This window comes from Mastigoproctus giganteus, chromosome 4, assembly GCF_048544385.1.
Source record: "Mastigoproctus giganteus isolate SK-2022 chromosome 4, ASM4854438v1, whole genome shotgun sequence".
In the NCBI taxonomy this organism is placed as follows: Eukaryota; Metazoa; Arthropoda; class Arachnida; order Uropygi; family Thelyphonidae; genus Mastigoproctus; species Mastigoproctus giganteus.
In genome coordinates, this window is record NC_143578.1 from 202,845,846 (window position 1) to 202,867,153 (window position 21,308).

At 35.0% G+C, this 21,308-nt stretch overlaps 1 protein-coding gene across 2 annotated transcripts in view; it reads right to left on the reverse strand.

Annotated features, from left to right (window-relative positions):
- Window positions 1–255: 255 nt before the first annotated feature.
- Window positions 256–21,308, reverse strand: part of LOC150087334 (organic cation transporter protein-like) — a 203,798-nt gene continuing 182,745 nt past the window's right edge. For both annotated transcript variants that reach the window (XM_090371996.1, XM_090371995.1), the window contains exons 8-11: window positions 16,898–17,112; window positions 12,185–12,366; window positions 4,339–4,478; window positions 256–464 (exon numbers count right to left, since the gene is read on the reverse strand). In XM_090371996.1, the coding sequence (XP_090228122.1) occupies window positions 374–464; window positions 4,339–4,478; window positions 12,185–12,366; window positions 16,898–17,112 (628 nt within the window). In that variant the 3' untranslated portion in view covers window positions 256–373. The remainder of the gene's footprint in view (window positions 465–4,338; window positions 4,479–12,184; window positions 12,367–16,897; window positions 17,113–21,308) is intronic.

Sequence of the window (21,308 nt, forward strand, 5' to 3'; positions counted from 1 at the left end):
CCCTAGGTTTTCTGAAGACATTAAATATAAATATTATTACTACTAATTTGGCAATCAGAGAAAAAAATAAAATAAAATTACTTGTACTATAATGGGGTACAAATTACACAGTTTCATTATTTATGCTAAGTAAAATGTAAAAAATATAAACTGTTAGGAACTAAATGAGATAGCAAAAAATATTTTCTTAATTACTGCAAACAACAGCTAAAAACTGTCCTCAATTCACTTATTTCTCACTATTTGATGTGGACGATTAAGTTATGTGTGTAGTTTATCACCTATGTAAATATGATATGTACAAAAATAATATAACATTTGTATGCCAACATATTATTAAATGTGCAGTGGTAAACTTTATACTTCTGGTAAGTCATAATCTAATAGATGCAATATCCTTGATTTTGTCTGGCCCATCAGCATTTTGCTGTTCTTCATTTCCAAGCTTTTTCTTCTTTTTTTCACTGAAAGTGAAATAGTGCATTAACTACTATGATCACAAATAAAGTACAATACAGATATAAAAACAAATTTAATTTTTGCTGGAAAAGCTAATTAAAAATTTTATAAAATATTATGGATATGTAGAAAAAGGAGCATTTTATTTTTAACTTTAACAGTAGTCCAAAACATAAAAAGTTAATAAAATTAGTAACATGAACCTCCTTTAATACCGAGAATAGACAGAGAATTTAAATTAAGCAGCAAAGGAAAATTATTAACATTAGATTTGAATTTCTGATGGTGGCAGACTGTTCCAATGAACAGAAGCAAAAAAGGATAAATAAAGAGGAAGAAAAGTTAATTCACTGAGTTTAAATTTCAACAGTGAAAGGATGCTGACGGCTTGTTACATCTGTTATAATAAATTCAGAAGAAAGTGGAGGAATTACAAAAGCCAATTATGAAGAATATGGAACAATACCTATATAAAAGTCACACATGATAAGAGGTGAGTTAGTTGGAATGGATCATTTATTAATCTAAATACTTCACTTTGTACAGAGCTGATGAATTGCATGAAAGTGTCAGAACTACCAGCCTTGATATGAGAACAAAATATTCTAAGGTGGGTTGAATTTAGAATTTTTTCTATTTGTTACTTTTTATGTGATTTCAGAGTTTTTCTAAAGTATTCAGGGTATGTTACACTGAACACCTAACAGTTTAATTAAAATTAAGCTTAATTTAAAATTTTAAATCTTCAACAAGGAATACTGTAAACAAATATTGTGAAGCAGTATTTGAGTACTCTTCCACAATATATTTGTGAGAGTACCAAAAAAACCTTGTGGGTCTGTCTGTGCAGTAGCAGTACGTTAGAAGTCACTATAGACCATGGATCAGAAATTAATGACTTTCAACATGGTGTGGTGGTTGAATGCCATACCAGGTGCAACTGAAACTCATTTGAATCTCCCAAAATCTACTATGCCAGATGTTATTCAAAGATGGAAGGCCATAAACCTAACAAAAAATAGAGATCAGGACAGCCTCACAAACGCACAGAATGTGTTAAAAAAAAAAAAAAAAAAAAAAAAAATTGGTTGTGCCTTACACATGTCATCCACAGAAAACATCGTGGAGTATCTTATGGTTCTTCGTAACTAGCACAATTAATACCATGAACAATTGATCATAATCACTATCACCAATGCAAAACAGCATTTGGACTGGTGTTGTTCCTTCTAGAACAGTAACAAAAGGTAATATAGGGGGCAGCGCCTCCATAGCCAGGTGGGCAGAAGCAGCAGTGCATAGCACATGCTTCTTGATTAGACCAGAGTTTGAGCCCATGCCTACCAAATACGGAGGATGCAGAAAGGTCAGAGAATGACCACCGCATATCCCCGGAGCAATATGGCCTTAGTTGCTAATGTTCCTAAAAAAAAAACAAATAAAATAATATAGGGGGTAAATTTTACTACACAGTGTTTTGTTCCAATGGACATATCAGGGTATAGAGATTGTCCAGAGAGTGCAATATATTGTCTCAATTATGAAGCTTAGTTGAGGCAGTTTGATAGTATGGGGCTGTTTCAACAGGTTTAGACTTCATTTGTCAGTGACAGTGCCTGAAACCATGAAGTTCATGGCTCACTTGGATCATGCAGGACTTGTTTGTGGATAATGACATCAAAAAGCTGAACCTCAACCTTACTGAGCACCTGCAGGACAAACTGAAGTACCGAATTAGACTGCAGCCAAAATGCCCTTCCAAACCAGTTCTGGCAGTTGCTTTTCTTATATTACTTACATTGCCTTTTTTTGGTTAATTATTATATAGGGTATTCTGTAATCATGTGATATAATTAAGAGGGCATATTTCTTAGTCAAAATAAAGAAAATCTTTCACAAGCATTGATCCTTATATTTTTTCTCCGATACAGTCATTCAAGGAAGTAACAAATAAATCATTTATTTCATTATTTACTAATAAAAATAAATTTACTATTAATTGATAAAAACTATTTTGCATATCGGAAGTACTGTTTTTTAATAATAAAATTGCCATTACTTTTTGAATTTCACTTGAATAACATATACAAAAAAATAAAAAAATAAAAATACAAGGAAAGAAGCAGAACAGAGAGAAATTCAGAACAACTAGTAATCGAAAATTTTAGCACTATCTATTTTCTATATTGCATTTGGTTTTGAAAATTGTTTAAATATTGTTTTGGAATTCAATTTGTGATAGAAATTCTAATTTTAATACGCTTGCTTTAAAATATTGAATTTAATTTTATATAAAAGTGTAGTACAGTGTACAAGTACATTCTCTGGTGACTGAACCCTTACAACAAAATATAAATATATTATTTTCTTTATTCTTTCTTATGCTATCACAGGCATTTCACTTATCCATAAGTCATAGAGAAGTACTACATTAAATATGCTTTATTCAAGTTTTTCTTGTATTGATAACCACATTTCTCTTTAACTGATAAACAACAAATGAGAAACTTGATTTAAATAATGTGCTACTTTAATTTAGATACCAGAGAAGTAGGTGATACCTAAAATCTTCCACAGATACAATCTAAATTAAATACTAAGTAAATAGCACACCAAACTGTGCCAAACTATATACTGAGTGTACACATGAATCTTAAAATTTTGCTAAGGTAATGAGGCAGATGATCCTCAGTTGCAGCAGCAGCAGGCCCATGGAGTAGTTTCATTGTGTCACATTTTAAGCAGTAAATCATGGTGAAATGATAGTTACAAAACAGAAATAGTTTTTCTATACTGCAAAGATGAAACTATTAAGTAATAAAATAAGGAAAGAGAGTAGGGGGAAGAAACAGAACAGCCAGTTTTACAGTTACTCCTTGATTATGTATACAGATCTGGATGCCTCACTTTAGGAAGGAGGCAGAACTGCTGAAACAGGTCAAAGAAGGGCAACCAGACTGGTGAAGGGAACAAAAAGGGTGCCTTTACCTAGAAAGGCCTCATTTTTGCAAACTGCAGAGTCTCAAGCCTCTAACAGATTGAGTAAGCTTAATGTTAATGGCATTCCTCCACTTACTGAGACTGCACACATGAGTGGACATAAATTCAAGTTGAGGAGAGATTGTTGCAGGATAGATGTGTGGAAGTTTGTCTTCAGCCAGCAGGTGGTTGATTTCTGGAACAGGCTTCCATCATCTGTTGTTGTAGAAGTGAATAGGTTGAATAAATTCAAGGAAGAACTAGACAAATTCTTCGAGGCTATGGATGGGTGAACTGTGCAGGCTTTTTTTTTTTTTTTTTTTGCTGATGCTATATAAGCTTGCTTTCTTGCATCATTTGCCATTATTACTATTACTACCTGCTGCAAAACTATACAGGATTACACTGAATTACACAAGTTCAAGATATGAGTTTCCACACATATATGCAAACTGTATTCATTCTCAAGAATATTTTTTGAAATACATGGCACATTTTGAATTAAAGTCAATTTGTGTGATTGACCCCACTACAAGGATATTTTTAAAGGGAGTATTAAACCTGCACATGCTGTCTGAAGCATTTTTTATAGAATTTGTAGAAATATGCAAACTGTACTGTATATATTCAAATAAAAAAAAACTTTAGAGCTTCTAATTTTGTGTATCTGAATTGTGTTAAACACAAATCCTGCACACCACAATCATGTGATCAGTACAATAATCAAATGATTGCCATAATCAATTAGAAAATAAAAAACAAAAGATAAATAAAAAAGAAATGCCACTAGTGCTGTGTTCAAGCATCAGTTGAGTTTTCCCAATGTGGAGTGAACACATAGTGATTTTATTCTTTTTTATTTATTCTATATAAGAAAATAGTGAATTAGGGAGGACTTACAGGCCCATATTCTCTGCATCATGAATGGTATCAGGAAGATGTTTATTATAGGTCTCTGGAAGGAGTAATATCAAAAATCCAGCAAGAATTGATAAAACCCCAAAAACCACTGGAGTTACTGCTTCATGAGTGGCAAGTCCCTAAAAGATACAAGTATAGTCAATATATTTTAAAACATTACTATTACTATTTATATATAAAAGCAGCCTAATACTTTACACATTCTTTTACAAACATAATTTATTAAGTAAATAGAAATTTTCATTTTTATAGTTATTATGTAGGCTTCAAAGATACAGTACAAAAACAATCTGCCATATTTAATAAAATGCATAGCAAAACATTTCCAGTGGCTGGGATGAAGTGATTCAGAAAATTGCATCCATTTTTTTTTATGATTCCAGACTTCTCAGATACCCTGTGTATAAATATGTATAATCCTTCCATTGTCATTTTTGATTTCATAATTGAATGATCAGCATAATTGATTATTTTGATTAAAAAAATAATTAATTATGGAAATCATTCAATTAAGCCCGTTACTAGTTGTAATACAATCTGACATGAAATTTGCTCAACAGTGTAGCAAGGTTGCTAGCATATAAGGTACTTGTGATATATCATAAGGACAATTAACTTATCATATGAATCAACAGTTGGACCACATATTGAACACTATATACAAATCCATACAAATCCAAATGCCGGACAGACAGGATAGGAAGGGGGGGGGTTATGCTGTTAGTTAAGAAACACATAAAATCTAAGGAAGTGCATCCAGTTGACATAAATAGACATTTCAATATTGGGTCAGTTTGGTGTGACATAAGCACTGGGAAAGCAAATATGAGGGTAGGAGTTTGTTATAGGCCTAATTGACTCTGATGAATACAATCAACAATTATACAGAGAAATAGAGTTGGCCAGTAAATCAGAGTGTCTTATAATAGGGGAGTTTAACTTCCCAGATATTGACTGGAACTTGTGGGTTGGTCACTTGCACACTAGCAAGGCTTTTGTGGATTTATTGGATGATTGTTTTCTACAGCAGCATGTTAGAGAGGCAACAAGAGGGAGTACCACTCTTGATCTGATTATCAGCAATGATTATTCATGCATTAAGAATTTACAGAGGCAGTGATCCACTAGGAGGCAGCGATCACGGTGTACCGATGTGGGATTTACTTAAAGATGTAACTACCATCGGGGGTAAAGGGAAGGGTTTTTGCTTTCGTAAAGGCAACTACAGTGGTCTCAGAGATCTTTTAGGTTCTATACAGTGAGACCAACTGATGATGTTACCACAGCAAATTCTAAATGGGAAGCTTTCAAGGAAGTAATCTTGGAAGCTACTAGGCTTTTTGCTCCAACTAGGAAATACTGCTCTAGGTTTAGGCTCAAATGAATATCAGAGGAAATAATGAGATTTAGTAGAGAGAAAAAATGCATGGGATGCACATAAATTGTCAGGCAACACAGAAGCCTATGCTAGGTACAAGCTAATCTGTAATCAAGTCACAAAGGAGGTTAGGCAAGCAAAGGAAGATTATGAAAAATATTTGGCAAAGGATGCAAAGAAAAACTGCAAAGACTTCTTTACTTATATAAACTCTAAAAGGAAGAGGATAAATCAGATTGGTCCACTTGATATCAATGGTTTGACTGTAGATAATCATTCTCAAATGTTCATGCTGAACCAAATGAGTATTTTGCATCTACACATGAGGAGTTATTGAAGGAGGAGAAGGCCAAATGTTTATCAAACTCTAACAGGAAGTTAAATGATTTTGTAATAACTAAGAGCAAAGTGGAGGAGAAATTGTTGAAGTTAAACATAAGGAAGGCACCTGGGGTAGATGAGAGCTATCCAGTTATATTAAAGGAAGTAACCAAACCCTTAGCCGTAATTATGAGAACATCCTTGGACTCGGGAGAAGTCCCCATGGATTGGAGATGTGCAAATGTATCTCCAATTCACAAAGGGGGGGGGGATCAAAGGGTGTCACAACTAATTACAGACCTTGATTTCTGTTCCAGGGAAAATAATGGTGTCACTGGTTAAAGAAGCACTGCAGGGTCATCTAGACAAGACAGCCGTAATAATTCAGACACAGCATGGGTTTGTGAAGGGGGAAGTCTTGCCTAACCAATTTGATTGGATATTATGATGTGGTACACAAAGGAATTGGATGCAAAAAATAATTTTGATATCATATACTTGGATTTCAGGAAAGCTTTTGGTACTGTTGCACATTAGCATTAACAAGCTTATACAGCATCAGCAAAAAAAAAAAAAAAAAAAAAAAAACCACCTTTCCCATTTCACCCATCTGGCCACTCCAAATGTTTGTCTAGTTCAGCCTTAAATTTATTTAAGCTATTAACTTCCACACAACAGATGGAAGTCTGTTCCAGCAATCAACTACCTGCTGGCTAAAGGCAAACTTCTGCACATCTATTCTACAACTATCTTTCCTCAATTTGAATCTACGCCCCCTCAGGTTCTTAATCTGAGCAAGCAGAAGTATCCCATTAGCATTGAGCCCACTCAAACCATTCAAGGTCTTATACACCTTAATCGGATCACCTTGCAGGTGCCTAGTCTCCAGCTGCTGCAATTTGAAGAACTTAAGCCTCTCTAACAGGGACCCCTTTTGTTCCTCTTACCAATCTTGTTGCCCTTCTCTGTACATGCTCAAGCAAATCTACATCCTTCCTAAAATGAGGCCTCCAAACCTCTATACTGTACTCAAGAGGCCTGACTATTGCCTTATACAAAGGGATAATCACCACCTTGTCTTTTCCATATATCACTGACAAACCTCTATGACCTGCTCTGGCAGCCCATCTGCACTGCACAGAGACCTTCATATCTGACTGCACAATTACCCCCAGGTCTTTTTCATTCTCCACCTCCCTGAGTGGAGAACCAAACAGTTGGTATGTTTCTGTTGGGTTACTGCTACCCATACAGAGTACTTTGCATTTGTCAATGTTAAACTTCAGTTACCACTTCTCAGCCCATCTGCCTAACTTTTCTAGATCCTGTTGCAGTAGCATACTGTCTTTACTGTCATTAACAACCCTGCCAACCTTCAATCACGTTCCAAGGGCATCCACATCTCACAAGGTTGGCCGTGACCCGTTTAATTTCTTCCTCCCTATCCTCCGAGGTAGAGCAGTGTGACCAAAAATGTGATTGAAGGTTGTTGTGGACATGGTACTCAGAGGGAGTACTTGGCTCCACCGCGTACATTCCCTACTATCCAGGTGTTTCGCAACCAATAGCCTGCATCTTATGTTCGTACCAAATACGTTGTGTGCAGCTTCCAACTTGGAAGCTGCACACGGTGATGGCGGCAGTTAAAGACCCTGTTGTGGGAGTTGACAACAGTGGGGTTGTCTACAAAATTCAGTGTCCGGATTGTGGGGGATGTTATGTAGATGAGACCAAGCGCAGATTACGCGATAGATTGGGGGAACATAGCATGGCACTTAGATTGGCTAATGTCTCGGGATCGGCCAGGGCAGAACATGCCTGGGAAACCGGGCATGGGATAACAGCCGAAGAAGCTGAAGGAAGTGGCTGGAGAGCCTAAGGATTTGTTCCTTGGGTGATCATAGCCTGAATAGGGATAAGGGTTGTAGGATTAATGTAATGTTTGAGACCAGTATCCTGGATAGGGATAAGTGTTTTAAAGTCGCACAGCCCCGAGCCACTTCTGGTGCTGATATACAGGGAACGGAGCATGTGCAGGTACCATAGTACACCCTGGGTCTGCTGGGAAGGCTTAGTACTTTATAATGAATTGTTGATACAGTACTACTTATGTTGAGAAAGGCAGCAGATGCTGCCGAAAGCTTCAGTATTATTATGGGTTTAACGCTTTTAATGCATAATATTTTATTATTTTAATATATTCATTCATATGATTTATTGTATTTTAAATTATATTATATTTTACAGTCGATTTTATGTATTTTATTTATTTATTTTATTTGAAATTTAATTTTTATCTATGTTTAAAGTTATAATTGGTCAGAGTTGGCGGCATCAATTATGGATAGATTTTCTGACTACAGAGGCCTTTTCTTTACCCTTGATGGTAGTCACATCTTAAGTAAATCCCACATTAGCATTAAAACTGTGATCACTGTCACCTAGTGGTTTCTTTATCTGCAAATTCTTAATGCATGAATAATCACTGCTGACAATCAGATCAAGGGTATTACTCCCTCTTGTTGTCCCTCAAACACGTTGCTGTAGAAAACAATCATCCAATAAATCCACAAAAGTCTTGCTAGCATGTGTGTGACTAATCCACAAATTCCAGTCAATATCTGGAAAGTTAAAATCCTCCATTACAAGACATTCTGATTTACTGGCCCATTCTATTTCTCTGCACAACTGTTCATTGTACTCATCAGAGTCTTTAGGCCTATAACGTACTGCCACTCTCATTTTCCCTTTCCCAGAGTTTATTTCACACTAAACAGACTTAACATTGCACTGTTTACCCGTGTCAACTGGATGCACTTCCTTAGATTTTATGTTTCTTAATTAACAGCATAACCCCTCTTCCCTTCCTACCCTGTCTGTCCTTTCTATACACATTGTAATCCCCAAATTCCAATTCTGCACTGCATAATTGAAATTTGGGGATTACATAATTGTATTTTAAATTTCAATAGAGGAATTAGGTTTGTATTTCATAGTGCCAATTTAATATTAGTGTAATACATTTTGATGATGGGAAAATTACTAGATGTATAAATTACCAGAAAAATTTAGATGGCTAAAGTTTTCTAGTAATTTAGCCATCTAGTGAAAGCATAAAAAAAAAAATAACGAGCTTGTGCATGGTTGATTTTATAAACCAGAGATGGCCAACCCATTGTACGTGTGTGTCACTTCTAACCCATGTAGCTCTTGTTAGTGGCCCAACTCCTGATGTGAAAAATTATACAACCAGTTTGAAAAGTTCGTAATGAACCTAAACACATATAGCAGAGCTTTCCAAAATGTGTATGTCTATGTATGTCACTTTGTGTCCCAATGGATGTTGCCATAGCCAGGTGGGCAGTAGTAGTAGTGCGTGGCACATGCTTCTTGATTAGACCGGGGTTTGAGCCTGTGACCACCAAACACGGAGGATGCGGAAAGGTCAGGGAATGACCTTTCCGCATCCTCATATCCTTGGAGCAATATGGCCTTAGTTGCTAATGCTCCTAAAAAAAACAAAAAATAATCAATGGATGTTGCCAAATTTTATACTAGCCTTGTTTACACTCATTTATTTCCTTTCACTGTATATAATTATATACTGTAATTGATTAATTAAAACACAATTCTTGATTAATACATAAATTTACAATATTTATTTCTTCCCATGCTTCATAATTGAAGGCCCGTGAGATCTGGACATGTTTTTTCTCTTTGAAAGCTAATAAATTATCCAGTCAATTTCAAATAGTTAAGCTCAAGCCTGGTAATAAACATTTTTCCTACCTCTTACTCTTATTTACACATTTATGGCCCAAAAAGAAGAAAGTTGTACCACTGCATTTACCATCAACTTAAAGATAAGGAAAAAATAGGATGCTGCATCAAATAATTACAAAATTCTGGGCTGGGATGTTGAATTATTTTTAGTGCATAGATAGCATGTTGGCATCAGAAAAGTTTGGAAAGCACTGAAGATAAACAGTTCAAATTCCACTTTCCTTGCCATAAATGATAACCCAGGTTTTGGAATCTCATTTACTACTCATTTTAGTTTTAATTCAGAACAGGTAAGTAGGGGCTATTAATGGGCTTCCCATGACATCAATTCTGTGAAGGCAAACTTTTATTTATAACCTGTATTAAATTTTTTTTATTACAAGTGCTTTATTATTGTTACATAGTAAAAAAGCCTAAGTACTACAGTTAAAGTTGAATAACAGCAAAATACTTCTGAACAGAGATACACTGCCTTGTCATTAGCTACTGGACACCTACATATCTACAAATAACCTTTAGTTATAGGAAAACTAATAATGTTTACTGAAACCTTTAGTTTTTATGACAGCCTCTAGCCTCTATGAAATACTCTCCACTAGTTTTTTGTAAATGTAATCTGATAGATTCTGCCATTCAGCCTTCAAAGTAGAGACCAATTTAGCTGTTATTTTCAACAGTCTCTCTCCACACACACACATCTGATGATCTAATTCATTCCAGTTTCTCTAAGGACTGTAGTCGGGGCTCTGGGCCAGTCCAACTTTTTGGCACTTGTGTCCAGTCTGTCACAACATGAGCAATAAGACACGAAGCACTGTCCTGCTGATACAGGCAATGGGCCTTCCTTAACATGCTGCCACAATATAGGTAATGCATTATTCTCCACGATGCCTTGACAGATTATAGCATTTGTGGTTTTATCCAAAACAAGTCAATCTCAGGCCAAACCATGAAAAACAACCCTGGATCATCACAATGCCTCCACCAAACTTCACTGTTGGGACAATAGTACACAAGTAGCTTTTTCCTCTAGGTATCTGCCACACCCAAGCACAAACATCATACTGGTAGGCCATGAACCATGACTTGTCACTCTAAAGCACAGCTTTCCATTAGTCTAGTACAAGAACTGGCCTTATGCTAGGATTGACAGCATTTGGCATTAGTCAGGGTGATTAGTAGCTTGTGTACAGCATCCTGTGTGCTGCACTGCACTGCAATGTACTGGTGCTGACTTGTGTCCTAATCATCTCACTGAGGGTCCAAGTGTGGTGTGACAAAAGCAACTTCATTTCTAGCAAATAATTCTTTGCAGGGTTCTCCTGTCACATTTTGTCGGCTTTGGAGGTTTTTTGGGTTGTTTTGTGATGGTTTCAGCACCAGTTCACTTCCACTTGCAAATCACATTACCCATTATCAACTTAGGAATCTTCAGTGCAATTAACTGTGCTTATGTTTGTTATTTGGTTTTTTAGGAGCATTAGCAACTAAGGCCATATTGCTCCGGGATATGAGGTGGTCATTCCTTGACCTTTCCGCATCCTCCGTATTTGGTGGTGACGGGATCGAACCCCAGCCTAATCAAGAAGCGTGTACTTGCTGCTCCTTCCCACCTGGCTACGGAGGCGCCTAACTGTGCTTATGTGGCACCTATTATCATTCCATGCTGGAAGTCTGTTAACTCCATCAATCGTGGCATCTTGCTGTTTGTTTGTTGTTTTGGTTTTTTTTAGGAGCATTAGCAACTAAGGCCATATTGCTCCAGGGATATGCGGTGGTCATTCCCTGACCTTTACGCATCCTCCGTATTTGGTGGTCACGGGCTTGAACCCCGGTCTAATCAAGAAGTGTGTGCTACGCTCTGCTGCTCCTGCCCACCTGGCTACAGAGGCACTGAGTGGCATCTTGCATTCGCAATCATACCACTACCTCCTTGAAGGCCTGTGAGTGTGAGCATATTTACAGTTGTGTCGGCATGTGCTGCTTGGTTAGAATGTGACCACCTATCAATGGAGGAGTGTCTGGATATTAATGATAGGACAGTGTATGTTGTTTATTCAGAGTGCAACACAGAATTCAGAGTGAACATATATGGCAACAGGTTTTGCAATTTGAGAGAGCGCTGCTGTTGTGTAAGGATGCTATCTTTTCTACTGAAAATTTTATTTGTGTACAATTTTTTTTAAACAGCTGATAGATAAAAGTCCTGCAATTACCTTTGAAAAAAAATATATATTTTCTCATAAACAAGGGTAAGCAAATTATGTGATTGAGAAAATTATATGACAAAATGCACTTGTATAATTACTTGAACTGTCAAAAATAAAATAAAAAAGTACCTACTAATTCTTTCACAAAAGGAGCAGTCATTGCTCCCACTCGTCCCATCATCAAGCTGCTACCAGCACCAACAGTCCTTACTACAGTAGGAAAGATTTCGGCAGCATGAATTGCAAGTATAATGAATGCTCCACTAACACATAGCTTGCCAATCATAGCAGCTGTGAGCTTTAACCATAGGAGATCTGGAAATGACAAAAATTAAAGCTTTAATTTGATAAAAAAGTTATGAGATCAGAATGGATTTTAGTTTGGCTCTATGAACTCCATAACAGTGCTCAAAGAAATTGCATATCGATACCCAACATAATTATTTGCATTCCAAATTAAGAGTTTCATAATAAACAAGATGAATTTCTTTTTCTTCTTTGTTATATCACTTTTTCTTCTTTGTATATCAATAACAACTAAATAAGGGGCAATGTTAAATCAACAACTAAATAAGGGAAAATTTACTTTCATTTTAAGAACTAACTTCCATCAGAATAAGTTTACTGTGTTCTTTTATAGGGAAGTAGACTTTATCAAATTAGCTGGATGCAAACATATTTTTTTCTGACTTTTTATGTGCATTTCAATATGCAGAAAGCACCTATTGTCTTCACCCTGTCTGACTGCATGTAACAACTCCAGAGTTGCCAACTTATGATTATCATAAAGCTGGAGACCAAGCATTTGTAAGCAGGAGGAAAACAGATTTTTAGACCAAAACAGAGATTTGAAACAAGAGGTTTTTTTTTAAAGTCAACACTTCCCTACAAAGTAAATTTCCCTGGAAAAATACACATTTTATATTAAAATACAGCCATAGGACTGTTTACCAGTATGCCACGCTTTTAAATGATAGTTTACCGAGGAGGTTTCTGTCTGTGGATTTCTACATTCATATTCTATTAGATGGCAATTGCTTTTTATTGTTTCAAGAAAGATACTATTTATTGCAGTCTTTGCCCTTTTCTGAAATGCTGATCAAAGTTTTGTCCATAACAATGGCAATGCTGTCTAGACTTGGCTAATAGGGCATTTGCAAAGCTTCACCAGAAAGAGAAGATCTGAACCAGTTTTTGTTTTTCTAACTTTGCTGCATATTCAATAAAACTAAGCCTGCTATGAAGGACCACTGTACATCAATTCTTTCTTTTTCCATAATAGTATCTGGTAGGTTCTTACACAAAACTGAGAGAACTGATGCTGCAAAGCATTTTTTGTTTCATCTATTTCTTTATCTTTAACAAACATCAAAAAGTACAGGAAACTTGTCTCCACAAGAAATTTCAAATTTTAAAATGATGCACTGCCAGCTGATGAAATTTGTGCTATTTCAGCATTTATAAGAACATCATTTTAAAATGGGAATTTCAGCACCACATAGTCATATGCAACAATAAATTTGCACATAGCATTCTTCAACAGATCTATGAGTAATGATCTCAATAAATGGATGTAAGGCATGTTGGATTGAAGAATTATGTTTGGATTTTTAAACATTTAAAAGAAACAAGAACATTGCTTTATTCAAACCATAAGAGAAAAATATGAACAGACTTTCTGCACGAGTGAGGATAACATGTCTAGAATTACTTGCTTGGGCCGTATTGCTTTTACCACAAGTTTACAAATCAGAAGTTCTTTTTCTTGAGTTCATCAATATGTTCTCTTTCAAAATTTCTGGATCATAACCTGGATTTGAACATGAGTTAGTGCCACTCACTAATGGTCACTTGTTGTATTTTTCAATTTGGTAACTCTGAAAGATGCTTATAATGCTTTTCTCACCACATCTAACCCCTTCTATAAACAGACTTGTCAAAGACTGCCACTGTTCTACCACAGTTACACATTTAACTAAAGACAGCCAATGTGTACACACAAATGCTTCAAAATTTTTAATTAAGTAGCATGCACCAGTTAAAATCCAACTTTTCTAATAACATTTCTTTTAGCACTTTTCTAACTTTTCTTTCAGCACTTATTTTAAGGGAGTGGTAAATTTTCACCAAGTATTCATCCACTTTCACAGGAAGGCATGCAGCTCTCTTTTCAGCATACAAATTAATAAGATGTCAAGGACAGCCTATTATCACCAGGTGCTCAATCTCATCTTTTAATACCTACCCTTGATACTCCAGCCTTAGGTCTACTGTAACAGGAGCATTATCAACACTAAGCGCCAGACAGTTTTTTTTAAAGAATTTCATATGCTTTCAGGTTGTTCAGAAGAGGATGTTTCATGTTGCACCCTGCACAGTCACCTTCCAGTGGTGGCACTGAGAGTAAACTGCTTTCAATTTGACAATTATATTTTTTTTATTACAGAAGATCACCACAACAGGATATAGCTTGGAATCATTTTGATTACAGCCATCTGTAGCAATAAAAAAAAATGGCCGCTTTTTCAGAACATTCACTACCTCTCCTTTCCCTGTCTGTGCAATTTCACTCCAATGATGCCTGTTGTTTTTTGTTCTTCCACAACTGTATTTTTTTTGCTATTTCACTATTGGGAAACATATTTCTGAATAATATGCCAGTATGATCAGCACAACTCAGAGGAAGAAGAATATGTTCTACGACAAAAGAAGAAAATAAGCATTCAGCATGTATGACATCATCATCACCACCACCATAAAATGCAACATCTGTTTTTGCATTTCTTTCTCTGTACTGTTGTTCTTATGCTTATTTGTTTGCAAATGTCTGATTGCATCATGTTTCCCACCACTTGAAATTAAAATATCACATTTACATGTGGTGCACAAGTTAAGCATTACTTTTTCAGATTTTACAATATATAGAAAATCTTCCATATATGACTTCTGAAATTTTACACAGTAATTTCTTTAGTATCTTACTGAAACATTTTAATTAACTTTACACCACACAAGTCTGATGAACTAGAAATATGTGATAATATTACAGATAAGTATTGTCACTAATTTCTATTTTGAAATGCAGAATTTAAAAAAAATCAAATTTTAATATAATTTTATTTATTCATTTTTTTTTTTTTTTTTTTTTGTAAAAAGAAAAAAGATGGAGAAAAACTGAGTTTTGCAATGAGACAGAAACTCATTGTCAAAACAACTGATTATGATGGCGAGATTAAAAATGGTCAAATCAAGTAAAAATGACAAGAGTCTCCATTGTATATCTGTTACGTTTGCAGCTATGCAACTCAACTTCCAATAGGCAGATTTTTATGAAATTTTATATTTGGCTCTTTTAGAAAGATTTGTCATGCTTCCCCTGATTTCATTAAAACTGAATAAATAAAAATCCAATAATCATTATTACTTTCTTTTGTTCATATCACATTGCTTATCCATATATTGAATGTTGTAACTGAAGCACTGGATGTTTGTTGCCATGCACAGATTGGAGGAATGAATAGGTAATATGGTAGATATGCAGAAAACAAAATTTTCTTGGCTTAAGTAGTGCTGCACAGATGAAAGTCGTTGCTTTAATAATCTTCTTTTTTTTTTTTGTTATTAATTTACTAAATATATAAATAATGATTTATTACTTTTTAATTATTACATGAATCATCACAGAAGTAATGGGAAATATATGCTGTATTTAAATTTTCATTAATATCCAGGAGGAAATAGTATATTACAAAAATACTGACTGCATATTTCAATCTGAGTTATGTCTAATAGATTCTATGACAAGACTGAAGTTGCTATAAAGGCAAAAAGCTTCCCGAAAAATATTAATATAAATAGTTGTTTGTTTGTTATTTGGATTTTAGGAGCATTAGCAACTAAGGCCATATTGCTCCGGGATATGTGGTGATCATTCTCTGACCTTTCCACATCCTCCGTATTTGGTGGTGACGGGCTCGAACCCCAGTCTAATCAAGAAGCGTGTGCTACGCACTGCTGCTCCTTCCCACCTGGCTACGGAGGCGCCCATATAAATAGTTTTACACTTAATTACTGACTTAAGATATTTTAAAATATTTCCACATTTGTTTTTTAATAACTATATTTTGTATCTGTCATTTTTTTTAAAGTTATTTAAAGAAAGCGATTTGTTAAATTACAACTATTTGATATTCTTCTTTCAATATAAAATAAACAAATCTGAATTCAAAATGAAGGCAGTGATATGTGAAATTTACATATATTTTTATAAGTGCCAAGAATTAAGTATACTAGTGTAGTAACAATTTCTATATGAATATTCATGCTGTCAAATTAAGCTCGAATATCTATTTTTGATTTCTTAGTATTGTGAATTAAAAATAATAACCATGTAGAGAGATGCAATCCTTTTTCAAGTAAATGGAAAATTTATATTAGGAAAAGAACAAATTCTAGGGAAATTTCAAGCAGGAGTGAAACTTTTGTTCCATACACATTTTAATTTAAAAATATTTCACTGTTACTAGGATCTAGGATTTAATTTTTTTCCTCTGGTGTGAGAAATCACCATCACACTTAATAAGAGAACCACAGTTTGACCATTTCTATTTAATAAGCATTCCAATGAACATGCAGATTATTTTGAGATTCTCTATCAAGATTGACATTATTAAATTCCTTCTTATTTACTGTCACAAGTCAGACTTAGTATTGCTAAGAATTTCTAGGTAAAAGTAGTTCATTCTCTGATATCTCAAAATAACTAATATGGAAAGACAAAATGCATACAAAAAGGAAATCTATTAGTCACTTGTGACAATATAGCCAATATTTACAGATAACTTACCATCTGATGAGGGTATCATAAAAAAACATGCTACTCCTCCAATAAGATAAAACCACAGAAGAGTCATCCTTCTTCTAAAATACTTAACAGAGATCATGCAGAGAATGTATGCAGGAATTTCCACAGCTGATCCAATGAAGAAGTTAAGAAATGGATTTCCACCAAGGTTTGTTTGTGCCAATGATAACCCATAAAATACAAAGGCAACTGAAAAACTTGTAAAAATGTTGATAAATCAGATTATATTGTAAGCACTACAAATGCTATCACTTTTATATTTAATCTTGAAAAAGAAATATAACTGTTTTTAAGCTCACTACTTATAAACTAGAAAAGCAATGAAGCAGAAATAAATTTAGTCCTCTTTTATATGACTTGTAAATACTGACTAATTCAAAAGAAACTATTATAAAATAAAAAAAATACAAAATAACTAAGTTAAAACTCATAAAAATCAATTAAAATATAGAGTAAAGAGCATTAAAAGTATATTATAATAAAGCTAAAACACAAATGCATAGAAGCTTTTAGCTACTGTATACACAATGCCAACTAAACTAGAATATGGCTAGCATTGGCTTATATATGTACAAAAATGATGTAGGTCACAATAATGTGTGTAGACAGAAATAGAGAGAGAGAGAAGGGGGGGGGGGGAATAACATTAAGTATCAAGAGAAATAGATAAATATGGGGAGAGGGGGAGAAAGAATCTGGGAAAGACAGGAAAGAAAGGGAAGGGTATAGAAGGGAGTGGATGGCAGTGGCATCCACCAACATCACAAAACACCAGAAACAAGGTGTTGTGTGATGCCAATTGTTGTTATTTGGTTTTTAGGAGCATTAGCAACTAAGGCCATATTGCTCCAGGGATATGCGGTGGTCATTCCCTAACCTTTCTGCCTCCTCCGTATTCAGTGATCACGGGCCCGAACCCTGGTCTAATCAAGAAGTGTGTGCTACGCACTGCTACTCCTGCCCACCTGGCTATGGAGGCACCGTGATGCCAGTCTTCAACACACCTGGTATACAGCCTTCAACACACCTGATATGTGAGCTGATTGTGTAATAAGAATGGTATTTCATACATTCACTGAAGAAATGTCTGAGAATAACTTCTTTAAGAAATTAAAGACAGTTTGCACTCTAGGCAGGTTGAAGTGCTTATTTGCTCACTAATTTCCATTTCTTGATTTGTCTATGTGCCATGTCACTAAAAGAACATCTGAGAAACACACAACTTTATTTAAAACAAACATAAAGCAAGCAATCAGCAAAATTATTAAGAGTAGTTATATTTCTGTTTTTATTAAGATTTTACGGAAAAAAAAAACTTGATCATAGCAAAATTTCTCTTATTATACTGATAGGTAAATGTTCTGCTTATGTTTTGGCCACTAGGTCATGTCAAAGTATAAGCAGAGGAGTTTACAATTAATCAATCTGACAATGAAAGCAACTGCTAACCATATTTAGCAGTCATGTGGCTTGAACTATGGTCCACTTGAATGCGTATGCTATTGCACTCTTGTACTTTCCCACTTGGCTGTGTCCATCCACCACAAGCTGAATATATGGAAGCTTAACTTAATATTTAATATCATAGAGACATTCTTGAAAAATGCAATGTAACTGAAACATCAACAGAAATGGATTTTTCCAAAGGCAGAACGTTATAAATTGGAGTTGTGTTTTCACACAACTAGCTAGAAACATTTTGTTGATGAAAGGCAAAAAAGACCTAAAAGAAGAATGCTGGGAAAAAAACAGATAACCATTTGTAAATAGCGAGACATCCCAATTTAAAATTAGTAGTATACCACATTTCAGTAAATAGATTATGATTCATATTACACAATAATTAAATTTACTATAAATGCAATAATATATTATTCTATTTCATGATTTAAGGAAAACAATCATGTGCAAATAGCACTATATATCAGTCGGTTTTACATCAGTGCAAATATTTAAACAAATTTAAAGAAACAAAACAAATTTAAAGAAAGAACTTACTTTCATTTATCATTAATCAAATGAAACCAAAATGTGAAGTATTTCTCTGTGCACATGCAAAAGCAGTTCTCATGAGGTTTTAACTAGAAAAAGAAGTGTGTACTTTAAGGCAAGTGATAACTAGAGAGTGAGCAGTAAAGCTATAAACTGATTAAAAAGATATGTTAAACTGAAAGTATGAAAGTATTAGCAGAATTCCTTAGATGCACTGGTCAGCTTTTAAACATGAATGGGCACGAAGTGGGTGATATAAAGAGGCTAGAGAAGAGAAGGTGAACTACCTAAATGTAGGAGAGGGGAGGTAATAGAAAGATGTCTGAATGTTACAAATAAGCTAGCAGCTAGCATTTTATGGACAAATGACAACTTGTAATTCAATTAGGAAAACAATTTTTGCACTGACTACTTACATTCTAGCAGTTATTTCTAAGTGCAGAAATCACTGCAAGGATAATTTCTAAGTGCAACAGCATTTTTTTTTAAATTCTTACTTCATTTATTCACTTTGAAGCTTTAACAGTGCATATTTTATTTTATTTATTTAATTTTTATTTTGTCTGTGAATTTCAAAAATCGATAAATTTATGTTAAAAAGTTTAATGTGTCTATTAGGTACCATTCATAAGTATGTAAATTTGTATGTTGTGACGAAATTTGTCTGACATATTTCTTCAATATAAGTAAAGCAACAACATATTTATGTTCCTACCCTACCTTTGTGCTGCCCACATCCTTCCACATGATGTGAAAGTGTGAAGAGTCTAGGTTTATTAGTTTATTGTGCCATTAAACATTGTTTCATTTACTTTAGGTTGTTAGTGTGAACAGCCACAAGCGCATTTTTCATAGTGCCTTTTGCCATTCTAATCTAAGACTTGATCATGTTTACTTATATTTTTCTAGTGAACAGTGTTGTGTTTTGAGTGTTTTCTATGTTTCTAAAAGGACCATAACCATAACCTCATTTTAAAAGTAAGTTTTTGCAACAGTATAGATCTTATCAATACTACAGTTTTATGTCTTTAAGCTAAAAGCATAGAAATGTAATATTTAAAGTTATTATTTGGGGAGGATGGGGAGATATTTATGTTGAGACTGCCAAACTAATATCGAATGAATATTTCTATAAATCATAAGACAATTTGATGTTTATTGATCTTTTCAATTAAGTACAGTAAAAATAACAAATAAATAATTATTAATATACTATATATATAGACAGGTAACCCTCGTATAATGCGGTGCCTATACAACGCAGTTTATAAATTGTGGCTACCCTTGTATGACACGGTCGTGGTTTCGATATAGCACGATCTACAAATTGTTGTATTGCTTCTTTTCACACATCCTTATTATGCAAATATAAGCAAACCCTTATTATGAGAGCTTCCTTGGACTCAGAGAATATACCCATGGACTGGAGATGTGCAAATGTAACCCCAATTCATAAAAGAGGATCAAAGGGTGACACAAGTAATTACAGACCTATTAGTTTAACTTCTGCTCCGGGGAAATTAATGGAGGCACTAGTCAAAGAAGCACTGCAGGATCATCTAGACAAGACTTCAGTTAAAGTTCAGGCACAGCATGGGTTTGTTAAGGGGACGTCTTGTCTGACCAATCTGATTGGATACTATGATGTGGTCACAAAGGAAATGGATGCAAAGAATAATTTTGATATCATATACTTGGATCTTAGGAAGGCTTTTCATACTGTTGCACATGGCTACTGTACAAATTGGAGCAGTGCAGCATTGGGGACAAATTGCTGCTATACACAAAGAGATGGTTGAGTGGGAGAAGACAGAGTGGTAATCAATGGACACTGCCCTTCGTGGACTAATGTTATTAGTGGAGTCCCCCAGGGTTCAGTGTTGGGTCCCTGTTGTGTTCTGTATTTATTAATGATATTGATAAAGGTTTAATGTCTAAGTTTGCAGATGATACGAAGATTGGCAGGGTTGTTAATGACACTAATAACATCATGTTATTGCAACAGGATTTTTTTTTTTTTTTTGGTAGTTGTTGGCGCATAGGCTTCTGTGGCCATAATGCACCTCCCAAGGTTTTTGCAGTACATTGATCCAAGCCCGAGGCGGGAATCGAACCCGCGACCTTTGGGTTGCCAGGCAGGCACTTTACCCACCCGGCTAGCCCGGTCGGCATTGCAACAGGATCTAGAAAAGTTGAGCAGATGGGCTGAGAGGTGGCAACTGAAGTTTAACATTGACAAATGTAAAATACTGCATATCGGTAGCAGGAATCCCAGAGTAACATACCAACTGTGTGGTACTACACTCAAAGTGGTAGAGACTGTGTGTGGTACTACAATCAGGGTGGTAGAGACTGTGTGTGATACTACACTCGGGGTGGTAGAGAATGAAAAGGACCTGAG